Source organism: Culex pipiens, chromosome 2, assembly GCF_016801865.2.
Source record: "Culex pipiens pallens isolate TS chromosome 2, TS_CPP_V2, whole genome shotgun sequence".
In the NCBI taxonomy this organism is placed as follows: Eukaryota; Metazoa; Arthropoda; class Insecta; order Diptera; family Culicidae; genus Culex; species Culex pipiens.
In genome coordinates, this window is record NC_068938.1 from 49,956,479 (window position 1) to 49,969,712 (window position 13,234).

The 13,234-nt window shown below is 37.2% G+C and overlaps 1 protein-coding gene across 1 annotated transcript; it reads left to right on the forward strand.

Moving 5' to 3' along the window:
- Positions 1-6,469: 6,469 nt before the first annotated feature.
- On the forward strand, positions 6,470-12,552 carry LOC120416017 (DET1- and DDB1-associated protein 1). The gene is made up of 4 exons (XM_039577674.2): positions 6,470-6,656; positions 6,878-7,016; positions 11,761-11,822; positions 11,891-12,552. The coding sequence occupies exons 1-4, from the start codon at positions 6,654-6,656 to the stop codon at positions 11,984-11,986; spliced, it is 300 nt and encodes a 99-aa protein (XP_039433608.1). The 5' UTR covers positions 6,470-6,653; the 3' UTR covers positions 11,987-12,552.
- Positions 12,553-13,234: the final 682 nt, after the last annotated feature.

The following is a 13,234-nucleotide window of genomic DNA, read 5'->3' on the forward strand; positions in this document are numbered from 1 at the left end:
TACACAGAAAATTTAAATTTCAAACAAGCGTTGACGCGTCTGCTGCCCAGCCATCCTTGGCAAAATAATGCACGCCCCCGCAGTTTAAAAACCAATATTGCACTAAAAGCCTTCTAACTAATCAGAGAAAGAAACCGAAACATTCCACTCTCTCATCTCGTGCGAGCAGCCGAGGGGGGCCTTTCTCCGATGAAGAAAAACAATTTTCATTTCAGGCGAAAACTGTAACTATTAAAAGCTAACGCTTATAGTGAACCCCCTACCTCACTTACATGGTATGTGCACACTTACAAGCCGACGATTCCTTGCATTTTCATTTGAGCATCGTTTGGGTGGTGAAAAGGAAAAATTACTGTGGGTTTGGGTGGCTTTGAGGTTACAAAAAAGCATTGGTCTAAGAGAAAAATTCATCAAAGCCCTTAAAAACTCAACTACCGTCACTGGCGCAAATCGGGATGAAAACGAAACTAAACGAAACTATTGGCACTACGCCCCCCGGGGCATGGCCTTCCTCTAACGTGGGATTTCTGCTCCAGCGCCTCTGACGAGACAGGAGAAACCGGGACCGACGTTTTACTTCACCATCCGATAGAAGCTCAGTGGATAAGGCGGGAATCGAACCCGCGTCTCATAGCATCATCGGGATCGGCAGCCGAAGCCGCTACCCCTGCGCCACGAGACCCACCATCGGGACAAATTGGGACAAATTGAGCGAATTGAGAAAGCTGTTTTAATAAGGTTCATGCACTTTATTTAGCCATTTTTGTGGATTTCGGTTAGAACAGATAAAGATTAAATAAATTAGTACATCGAATTCCTAATTTGAAGCATTTAAATGCTTGAAAACAGCAGTCCATTTTCTCGCTGTAATCTCGATTCAACCCAGTTGGAAAAAAAATCCAAACAAAATATTACCGCCATCATACGGTACCATTGATGCCACACTACACGAATTTCCACCCAGACATGATGGGTGATGGCCCCACAAGCCTTGCGCAGGAATATTTGAAAGCTTCTCCGACAAACCGGTAAGTACCTTCACATAACTTGGGTGATGTTGCATGCACAACATAATGAGCATCAAGCTTCATATCCATTCCATCGGCAGCAGCAGCATCCCTTTCTCCGATGGAAAACGCAACTCAGATGGAAAATGTTTGCGTTTTCCACGCTTCACCGAAGGATGCCGTTTTTCTTTCGAAATGAAATCGAAGGGATTGATATGGCGAAGCTTAATTTATTTCTGTGCAAATCCGGAACTATTTGTCAAAAATGATCACATAATTTTTCATTCATGTTGTGTTAACAATGAATGGGTCTTCTTTGAGGTGTGCATTTCTATGCATATTAATTACGTTGTGCTTTATGTTAATCATTAGGTGCTTAAAATCGATTTTTTTATTTCCGTTTTCTTCGAACAAACCACGGAAATATGCTCTATGAATGCTTTCGTCAAGTCACGTTGACTTGGTTGTAACTGAAAAAGGCCGCACATGTAGACAAAACCGAAACAGCATATGAAATAAGGTGATAAAAGAAAAAAGACCCAATAATTGCTATTCAAATTTATCACTTTCACACACGTACTCATAAAATAAAATCGCCAGCAGTGCCTCAAAGTCGGTGCTAATTAATTATATGCTATTCACTACCTGGTTTAATATATCACATACCCATGGCTTGGTAAAGCACTGAATATCACTTTTGTTTTCCATTTCGTCCAAAATCGGTTCGGGAACTAAAAATAGCCCATACTCGTCCAATAAATAAGTGAAAGGTGCAGTATCTAATATGTGCGCATTATGGATGCAATTAAACGGTGCAACCCGGCGAGGATTGTCTGGCAGTCGATTACGGTGCCAATAAGTTGCACGCGATTTCAATTGCTGGTATGTGCTTGCAGTGATAAATTAAATTAAATTAAAGTGAAAATTCAGCGGGAAATTTAAATTATGATGTCAAAAGCTCATGGCGGTTTATGGTAATGATTGAATGGAAAGTAAAATTTGACTACATTAATTTTCTCCATTATGTGAATTTCTTAGCAGACTAATCCCAGTCAACTCAATCAGAGTTCTGAAACGCAATTCAACCATAATTTGGAAAATAGTTTTAGCTGTCAATATGCTTATGTGCCCTTTTCTGAAATTTTTGCGCGACAGTTCGGCTTTCCAAAAATCAACGTCAATTTTGAAATTGTTCATTATTGTGTGAAGTTTAAGACTGGTTTTCGAGCAACATTTTAGAAGAAAAAATAAGTTAGTCTCGTTCATCAGTAATTTTTTACGAGAGGAAATGTGTCGAAAAGTCGTCTTGACAAAAACGGGATGGCACTGTATCTCGAGATGGGATTTCCAGATCGATTTAGTGCCCTGAGAAATGATTTGGAATTATTCAGAAATGAATAGAAAAATGATCTCTGCTGCTTTCGTTGTCCCGCCACACAGAAATTTAAACTCAAATCTAACCAATTCGTTCAGTTCAAGGAGCAAAAGATTATTTTTTTCATTTTGGGTGTTTTTCAATACCCCTGACTCAAGGCGGTTTCAAAAACACCCAAAAAGCAAAAACTGAAAAATTGGTTTATTGGACCTTCTCAAAAAAAAAAAAAAAAACTCCAGAGATACAATATTGTTCATTCTACATGACATTTCTATGTAGGAAAATCAATTATCTTTCCAAATATGAAAAAAACAAACATTGGGGACAAGATTGGGGAGTTTCTTCTTTTATGGTGTCACTACAGCCAAAACGCTGAAAAAACATGGGATTTTTTTTTGTTGAAAAGTAGCCGAAACATATGTTTAATATGTTTTCCTTCATTAAGGTTAAAGGTTAAAGCTGCCAGAAATAAATAAATTAACAACAACATTCATTAATACCATTTAATAGTCAGGACCCGGTGCCTGCGATTCCCGTTACAGTTTATATGGAATTCCAATAAGAATGTATCAGAAAAATCAGGCATCGGGTCCTGACTGTTAAAAAAGATTTTTTTTTTGTATATGAACCAACATTCTTATTAATTTTATGTTATCCTTAACTTACCAAAGACTCAACAACAATGCATCAAAATGTATTTGAACCGTTCCCGACTGCTCAGTTGTTGAGATTTGTGATGCCCAACTCTATTCCATATAAAGTTATTTGAAATTAGTTTACTGTTTCTGTTGAATTGAATTGGAATTCTGAAACGGAATCTAATTATAATCTTATTAGAATCCGTTTTAGAAATCGAATTGAACTGACTGGGTTTGGGTTTTTAGTGTACCGTAAACCGGGGTGACTTTGATAGGATTTCAATTTATTTTTAGAATATTTTCCAACAGGTAAGGTTTTTCTCAAGATTATTATTTTTAAAACATGTTCTGGGGTAGACCACACAAAGTCCATGCACTATTTCGGAAAAAAAAAATTTCAATAATGTTTGGAAAAATAGTTACGTTAAAAATTCTTAGTTTTAATTCCGGGGTGACTTTGATAGTAATAGTTTTTCTTGCTAAATCATATTTAAGATGTTCAAATTTTATTTGTACGCTAAAAGTACCATCACTAAAGTAACTGATATAGTTTTAAAGAAAAAAAAATCAATGTTTATATTTAGTTAACTAAGTGTATAAGCTTTTTAGCAAAATACGTATAAATTTTAGGTAAAATTGTTAAAAAGTCGGAATTTTGCCTGAAATTTGTTAAAACTAGTTTTGTTTGTAAAACTATCGATTTATGTTGCATTTTATACTGAATTTGAAGCACAAATCACAAGTTATCACATTTTACATGAAATTTGTTCAACTGCCTATAAATTTGGAGTTTTTTTTAATTGTGTTTCAAAAACGCATATTATTTATTATTTACAAACTTTTTTAACCTTCTCCTAGTGGAAAATTGTCCAAAGAATCCGAAAATGCATTCCGTTTTCCGATTAAAAATCAAGTCCATTGAGAAAATCAAGACACTTTGAGAAGTTTAAAATAATAACTTTTATCAACATTTTCTTAACTATATTTAACTAACTTTTTAAACTTGTCAAAATTTTATGAAATGTTCTTCTTGAGGTACTTTGAACACATCTCTACAACGGTCAGTATGCTTCTAAACCATCCCTTACGTATTTTAATTGTACTCTTCATTTTGCGGAAAAATCGCAAACCTATCAAAGTCACCCCGGCTATCAAAGTCACCCCGTTTTACGGTACCAAACTTACACCAACCTTTTTGTACAGAATTCTAGATGAGCGACATTTCTGAAGGGTGCCACTCACCAGTCACGCCACTCACGAGCAGGGATGCCAGGTTGCCAGCTAATGTTTTCAATCTTCAGCATGCAAGATTTGTTTTGTATGAAACTGCGTGAAATTGCTTCTTGAGAGATAAAATCCGTATTAACATTTCAATAGGGCAAATCCGTAGATGTAAACAAACAGCGTATCCATTTCTTACTCAACGTGAACTCTAGCAAAACAATGCCAAAGGGCCGTAGTTGGTTTGTAAACAAAGAATGTATCCTTTTCTTGCCAAATGTAAACATTCTCTAGCGTGAGCAAGATACACTCTTTGTTTACAAACCCACTATGGTAAGTGGGATAGACTGTTTACATCTACAGATTCGCCCTACAGGACAGACTCTTTGTTTACACATCGGCTTCGGTCCTCTTACATTGTTTTGCTTGACTTTTCTCCTTCGTCTAGAATGAATTCAAAATCCGATTCGAATCATTTACGTATTCCGTGTACGTACCGGTTGTTGCGTTTGAAACGGAATACGTAAACTTTTCGAATTGAATTCCGTTTCAGAGTTCCAATTGAGTTGACTGGGTTAATAGTCAGGACCTGCAATCTCCGTTACAGTTTATATGGAATTCCATTAAGAAGGTAACCTGAAGGCCTGATTGGCTTCGGGTCCTGACTGTTAAAGCCACCGAACCACCACGGAGTAAAAATCAGAAAGTTGAACTGAAATTCAACGTTAATTTGGCTGTCAGCTTGGCTAGTTTTAAATATTTTACCGAAAAGTCAAATGAAAACTCAAGGCAACCTATGACAACAGCCAAAAACTTGTTCTGCGGTTGTCATACAGCCAGCCTGAGATTTGTAAAAAACGTTACTTAATCCACCCTTAGGTGCTTGGTGCCTTGTTCAAATTTAAAGGGTGCAATGCAAAATAGACATAAAAGGCGGTGTTTTATCAATTTGACTCATTATTCATATCACTAGATTGGGTAGTCAGATCTTCATATTGCAGGGCACTAAAGTGCTTATAACTTTTGATAGTGTTGTCAGATCTTCAATGATTTGGACGCGTTCTTTTGATCACCTATCCAACGATAGGTTGCATGAGAGATCCGGACAATGTTTTCTTCAAAATATCTGAAATCCATCCTTCAAAAAGTGCATAAATAACACTTTAGTGCTTATAACTTTTGATAGGATTGTCAAATCTTCAATGTTTTGGACGCGTTGGAAAGGTCTTTCAAATCTAGTTTTCTTATAAAAACCACCCTTTTACAATCTTCCGAACTTTAGTCAAAATTGTTTTTTTAGCATAACTTTTGAAGTACTTAACTAAACTGCATAATTTTCAATAGCGACTTATGGGACCCCAAGACGGATCGAATGAGGCCAAACGGACAAAATCGGTTCAGCCAATGTCGAGTGAAAATTTTTTGATCAACGTCCCACCACACACACAGACATTTGCTCAGAATTTGATTCTGAGTTGATATGTATACATGAAGGTGGGTCTAGGAGGTCTAATTGAGAAGTTCATTTTCGAGTGATTTTATAGCCTTTCCTCAGTAAGGTGAGGAAGGCAAAAAGTTCAGATGGTACCTTACTTTGTCCCATACAAAATCTTATAGTTTTGTATGGGTCGTCAAACGTCGTACATAAAAAGCAGTTAAAACGGAGTATAATTTTAGCAGATATTTAATAAACATCAAAGAAGTTGCACAGAAAGTTTAGCTCCACGTTGCTCGTTTGAATATTGTTTTATAAATCCAGAGAGGTTTTAAAGATCCAATCAACACATTTTTTTTGGTTTTTGGGTGTTTTCAAATATGTAGTACTGGCCTGGGTGGCCTCGCCGTTCAAAAAGAACTCCAAAAAACTCTATTAAAATTAAGCATTGGTCCTCGTTGTTTGAATAGAGTTTTTTTATTGCAGCGCATACAGTAAATTCTGAAGTTTTTATTGATAAGGTCCAATAAACCAAATTTTGAGTTTTTACTTTTTGGGTGTTTTTTAATACCCCTAACTCAAGGCGCTTTCAAAACACCCAAAAAGCAAAAACTAAAAATTTGGTTTATTGGACCTTTTAAAAAAAACTCCAGAAATAATTATGTTTATTTTGATGTTAACAAAGAACTGGCAACACTAGCCATCACACTCATGTCACTCACTGCTTGTGAGTTCCCCCGACGGCACTCAATTTTGCCTTCGCAAGTGTCAAACTTAGCCTTCACGTCAAAACTGTCAACAGACCCTCCGATTGATGCTGCTGAGTGGTGGTGCCTTTTGCTGATCTGCACACAAAATAAAATCAACATAAAGAGATTCAACATCATCATTGGCTGCGATTTTTCGAAATAATTTACATTTGCCGCAAGTGGCACTTTTGCTGCGTAGTGCACCGCCAAGTGGTGGCCTAGAATAACATGGTAAGTGCGGAGGAAAGTCACGGAACGTCCCCCGAGGGCACATTTTTCGAGACGCAATTTTCGATTCATTCATCTTGCCTGGCGAAACCACATTTCCATTTGGTATTTTGCAATGCATGTCGTCGTCAGCTTGCTTCTCGAAGCCACATGAAAATTCTATCCGTCCAGCAAATTTGCTTCCAATTTACATTTTTTTTCCCCGCGTTCATTTTTTTTTGCAGTCGATCACAGAATTTCTGAAAGATTTACCCTGCCACAACGAGGACAACTTTTCGCTGTTCAACACGGAAAATGGCGTGAAGACATCCTCGAAGCGGCCCTCGGTCTACATCCCGACCGTGGACATTCCCTCGGAACAGGGTAAGTACGGCGTGGTGGTTTTTGTTTTGGTTTGATTGGGGTGTTATTTAGACGGATGTTATTTACAACCACATGTTAATCAAATGAATCACCTTCTTTTTGCCTAGGTTCTTATGCAGTACTTCAGTCTTTTCATTAGTAAAATTTACAACAAATTGAACAAAATAATACAAAATGCATTGTTTATCAAAACTTATTAACATGATTTATTTTTTAAATTTAAATGTTTAATTTAACATTTAATGTATATTTGATACTTTACTAAAATTACACTGACTTACAAAAAATTACAAAAAAAAAACTGTGGTCGTCTCTTTTTCAATTCACAACGTTGGAAAATATGAACTGTAATCTATTTTGATTGCTTTTAAAAGAAACCAGACAGGTTTTAAAAGAAATGTACTTGAATTTTTGGTTTCCAATTAAAATTTCGGGGATTTGAGACAAGAGTAGCTTTCGGATAGTTTACTTTAAATCTTCCGTTCAATTCAAGTTTGGTTATCCGCAAATGAATATTTGGACTTATTTAAATAATTGAATAAATTGGCCTAATGAATATCATACACCTGTACATTTATTCTATAGAGCAATCTGCGTGCGTATGTATTGCGTGTACGTACACGAAAAAGATTGATGGCCTATCTACAATCACTTAGCTTAGAACATCTAAGTAAAGTAGTTACTTAGGAAAGTACGAAACTTACGGCCGTCATCCACAATCAACTTAGAAATTTTGCTGGGCTGATATACGTTGCTATGCAGTTGTTTGTTTACCTTTGATATTGAAACGTCAACTTACCGTAGATTTTGAAATTTTTCAAACCATACGTCAGTTTCTAATTTGATTACTTTTCCATTGAAGAAGCTCGGCTTCATTTCCATTGATTCAAATTCCTAAGCTAAGTGAAATTTTCTAAGCTAAGTGATTGTAGATAGGCCATGAGGTTAAATTTTGTCCGGCCAGCAAAATCAAATGATGCGCTAGTGTGTGTACGCAAAACGTCATAAAGCTCTATAGAGCTTTATGACGTTTCGCGTACGCACACTAGCGCACCATTTGGTTTTGCTGGCTGACAAAATTTAACCTCACTTTATTTTCGTGTACGTACATGCAATACACACGCACCTTGAATGCTCTATTGTCAGATCCATACAGCGTCAGTGTTCATTTGGTCGAAGTTTTCTAATTCATTAGCAGATCTGATTCTAGTTGTAATTTACGACAAGACTACTGACGGACGTGACAGGTCGAGGGCCCAGCTTAGAGGTTTCGACATCAACAATGTGCGACTGGATCACCCCCCAAAAATAAAAAAAAATAATAAGTTTTGAAGTACTTTTTTAAACAACATAATATTCAGGGCTGCGGAGTCGGGTCATATTTCAAGCGACTCCGACTCCGGCTCCGGCTTTCAGATCCAACCGACTCCGACTCCAACTCCGGCCCACCAACTCTAGCCGACTCCGACTCCAGCTTTCAAAAAATGGTTGGCTCCGACTCCAACTCCACATATTTTTTAATATTTCAAAACCGTAGTAACAGTTTAAAAGGGCGAATCTGCGTTTGTAAACAAGCAGTCTATCCCCCTCTTAATTGACGTGAACTGTCACTTGAGCGAAAGGGATAGACTGCTTGTTTACAAATGCAGATTCGCCCTATTGAAATGTTACTACGGAAAAGTTAGTTTACTATTATTTCGAAAACATTGATAAATAGGATTATTTAAAAACTCTTTAAGTGGAAAAAACGGAAAAAAGTTTCTAGTTTTACAAGTTTTAGACGTTATTGAAACAGAAATAAAAAAAAACGCCAGTTTTGAAGGCATTTTCAGAAGAACAGTTTGGTAAATAAATTTGGATTTATTTACTTAACCTCATATTTTCATTGAATTGATTAAAAGCTAAAATATTACATTGTTATTTTTTTTTAATGATCATTTAAAGAAAGCTGGCCTTAATGATTGATTTAACATATAAATTCAATTTGCTCACTTTTATGTTGACATTTATAAGAAGCACAGTGACTATCATAGTCACCTTGTATTTTTAAATAACAATTTGAAACGAAACTATTTTTTATAGCTTCATTGAAATTTTTAAGACGTACATGGACATCACGCCAAGGCTGAAGAAGTTTATTATTACAAATCAATATATCTAAAAAAAAAATCGTAGTAAGAACGCTTAAGGGGTCCGTTTCAAATATCCGTGACCTAGAAAATATTTTACCTCGGAATTTTGGAAAATATATGTGCGCCTCCATGAAAATATTGTCGCCGCGGCACTAAACCGAATTAAGCGAGTTTAACTCTCGCGACGATTTTCTGTCGCGAAATATCTGTCAAACTGTTTTGAATCAGTGTGTTAGCTTTTTTTGTTTTGATTGCTTGGTTTTGCTTGAGTCGTTGAAAAAAATCGTGGAGTTCTACTTGGATTTAAGAAAAATTGGGACAATTATGTTTAATTAGTGATTAAAATCTTATGTTCCGGAACATTAGGGGTTCAAACTAGCATCCGAATTGTTTTCGTTGGGTCATGTGATGATTTTGAGTTTGTTCCCAGCTTTAGGAGGAGACACAGAATATCAAAAGTTTTGGTCACAATCTTGGGCTGGGTTGCTATCTGGCCTCAACAAAATTACCGAGTGACCGTCAATCTGGTCCGTTAGTACCGTCACGAGTTGATCCGGTTGCTGATTTGGTGGGCTCATGAAAATATAAAATTTGGATTGACCTTTTGAAACCCGAACTCGCCGTAATCAGCCTTTTTAGGCTGTACTTCATGGAATTATACATCAAATTCACGCCCATAAAGCGATTCCTGGCAGAACTTTGAGGTCGGTTCCTTGATCCTTTTTGGTTGCGGCGCTAGTCTCTTCGCAACTCCACTTGCGAAATTTCAGTTTGGTGCCGCGGCGAAATTTTGTTTTGGTTTTGAATGTGACATTTGAGATACACTCAGAAAAGAAACAACCCAAAATTGCTTCGCGAGATGAAACACACTCGCGCTGTTATTTCGATTTATTTCCGAAATCACAATATATCAAATAAACTTAGAATTGGATAAAAAACCAAAAAGCCACAGGATAAATATTTTCTAGGTCACGAATAAAAAAATGGCAACGCAGCGCATGCAACTTGAAAAAAAATTTAAAATATAAGAAGTTTTGTAAATTAATATGTTTTGAAGCAAATACTAAAAAATAAAAAAATAAACATAATTTTTGTTGAATTTTAGATAACTCCGACTCCGATTCCAACTCCGGGTAATCAGAAATTGTCGACTCCGACTCCAGCTAATAAAATTTAGCCGACTCCGACTCCAGCTGTTCGAGTTTTTACGAATCCGACTCCAGGCTTCCCAAAAAGACCCGACTCCACCGACTCCGACTCCACAGCCCTGATAATATTAACTAGGGCCTTTTAAGATCCCAAGATGGATCAAATTAGACCAAAACGGTCCAAATCGGTTCAGCCAGTCCAGATAATCGAGTGCATATTTTTCGGTGCACGGACTCAAATCCAAAGACACGCACAGACATTTGTTCAGAATTTGATTCTTAGTCGATAGGTATACGTTAAGGTTAGAGTTTCTAGGTAGGGAGACTGGTCAGTCTTTGCTAAAACGATCTGGCAACAAATGTTTTGAGCTTGCCAACACTGCATAGTTTTGCTGGGCGTAATGACAAATGCTCGTTTGAATACGTCATAATTCGTGTCTGTTTGGGTACGTCAAATTCACTTCGACCATTCTCCCTATTTAGGGTCCCTAGTGAAGTTGGGCCTACGAGGTTGAATTGAGAAATTCATTTTTCGAGTGATTTTATAGCCTTTCGTCAGTAAGGTGAGCATGGAAATGGCGCGCTCAACCAAAAATAATATTGTTGTGTTAAAATTATTACAAAATTCGATTCAAGTGGTCACGCGAGTGGTCCTGTGTTTCTTGAGCATATTTCTGGACGATTATCGTTTATGTATGAGACCGGAATTCAAAGAGCTCTTGAATCGGCAGGCGGGATGAGCAGCCGGAGAAGCAGAGTAAAATTTTACCTCTTCCGAAGACCGGTGGTACCGGAACGGAATCCTGTTTTTCGGAGCAAGAATCCGACAGGAAGCTGCTCTGAATCGTGGAGTAAGTAAAGAACCTTCTACAATAGAAATAGAGGATCAACCAAATTAAAGGAAAAATCCGAATCGTCCCGGAAAATCGGAGACCGAGGATCGGGAATGTCTTGGAATCCACGCGGAAGGAACATACCGGATACCGGCTACTATTTTAGAAGTTCCGTTTTGGATTGATTTTATAGCTTTTCCTCAGTGAGGAAGGCAAAAAATCGAAGTGCACGTGTTTTTGGGGACCTTAAACTTCATGCTTCCCCTCGAGTTGAGCATGTGCAGACAAATTTTAAGTTATCAATGCAGTTTGGTTCAAGATCGTGTGTTCTATCTAAATAAAACTGATGGCTCAGAATAAGAGTCTAAATCAAATATTTTGAAGTGCTTTTTAAACCATTAAAATTCAAGTTTCTATAAAAATTCGAAATGCAGACATGTTTAAAAGAGTTGTTCTTCATTCTGGTGCTTATTTTTTCGTCATTTTGTTTTGATTATTCGGACATACCTTCCAAACATACGTGCCAAACATACATCAATATATGTTTTATCGGACAGCTTTAGTACTTATCATTCTATTTTACTTAGGGATTCATGTTACTTATGCTAATATTTTTGTTTTGTTTTTGCAGTCATTGTTACCGAAAAGAAGAATATTCTGCTCCGTTATCTGCATCAGCAATGGGACAAAAAGGTAATTTTCGTAACAATTTAAAAAAATATTCCAAAACTGACATTTCCCACATGCATTACAATTCGCAGAATGCCCCCAAAAAGCGGGAGCACGGCACCGACCCCAACAGCGACACCCTGCGAAAACGGCCCCGCCTGGAACAGCGAGACAACAACAACACATAAAAATCGTTCGCCTCCACACCCAGCTAGTGCCGGCAGACTCTAATCTTCCCCATCATCTTGCTAGCTCCAAACTTTGCAAATCAGTCATCTCGATGTCATCGCCGCCGCCGCCGCCGCTTCAATCACACCAGGAATCAGAGAACTAGAGTAACATAAACAAAAAAAAAAAAAATAGCGAGTAATTGTAGGATCTTAACGGAAACAAAAATGCAACATTTAATCTGACTTACCACGAAAGCCTTGACGAGTTTGAGGTTTTCGGATCGCGGATAACACAACAAAACACTACAGATTACCTCCGGTTCGCCACTGTCACTGAGAAATGTATTTGCTTGGGGTCGAAGACTTTCAGTTTTCTTTTTCGTTTACTTTGCTCTACTAGGTTTAGCGTACGTAGATATTAACTGATATGAAAAGAAGAACATTATTCAGCATTTTGATTCAATGGTGTCTTGTTCTTATTTGTCGAGTAACTTCTGTTGTCATAACCGAGTGCGTTTGAAAGTATCATAAAGTTTGGTAGCTGGTAAATGGACCATCCTTCGTTTGGCAAAGTTATAACTGAGCGCGAGCAAAAGGGTATTGTATTGAAACTATGTTTATTCCTTTTATATGCCTCAGTCAAGAGAAATAACGGCTCGATATGGTTAAGAAATATACATAACATGTAAAGCAACATTAAAGATTGTGTTTTCTGTGCATGATGCCGAAATCCTAACGACGTGACTTCTTTGGGAGCATCCATAAACCACGTGGACACCTGAAGAATGGGAAAGTTCAGCGAAAGGGGAGGGGGGTCTGGTGTCTGAGATTTCAAAAAAGTATCCACGTGGTTTATGGATGGTCCTTTATGGTAATACAGGACGCCAGTTCTTAGAAAACTTCTGTTCAACTTAATATATCAAATTCTGAACCCGACAAATTGCTTGCTAAGGTTCTATGCATTCTCTGCAACACACAAAACTTTCTTAGTTACGGAATTTTCCTTAAATCTGCGCTTAAAAACTCGATTCGTTGTGTGTCTATTGTCTATACATGAGATGAACTCATGCCAAATATGAGCCCTCTACGACCAAGAGAAGTGGGTAAAATTAATATTTTTGATATGTGGGTCTAGGTTGTCAAATTTAGAAGTTCATTTTCCGAGTGATTTTATAGCCTTTCCTTAGTAATGTGAGGAAGGCAAAAATCATTCTAAATTGCAGTTTATTCAATCAAAACTAAAACTCCAACAATTCAAATTTCAAA

Excerpts from the sequence above, each read along its gene's own strand:
- LOC120416017 (XM_039577674.2), top strand. Across the intron at positions 7,017-11,760 it reads GGACATTCCCTCGGAACAGG|TCATTGTTACCGAAAAGAAG; the intron begins GTAAGTACGGCG and ends TTGTTTTTGCAG. Across the intron at positions 11,823-11,890 it reads ATCAGCAATGGGACAAAAAG|AATGCCCCCAAAAAGCGGGA; the intron begins GTAATTTTCGTA and ends TACAATTCGCAG.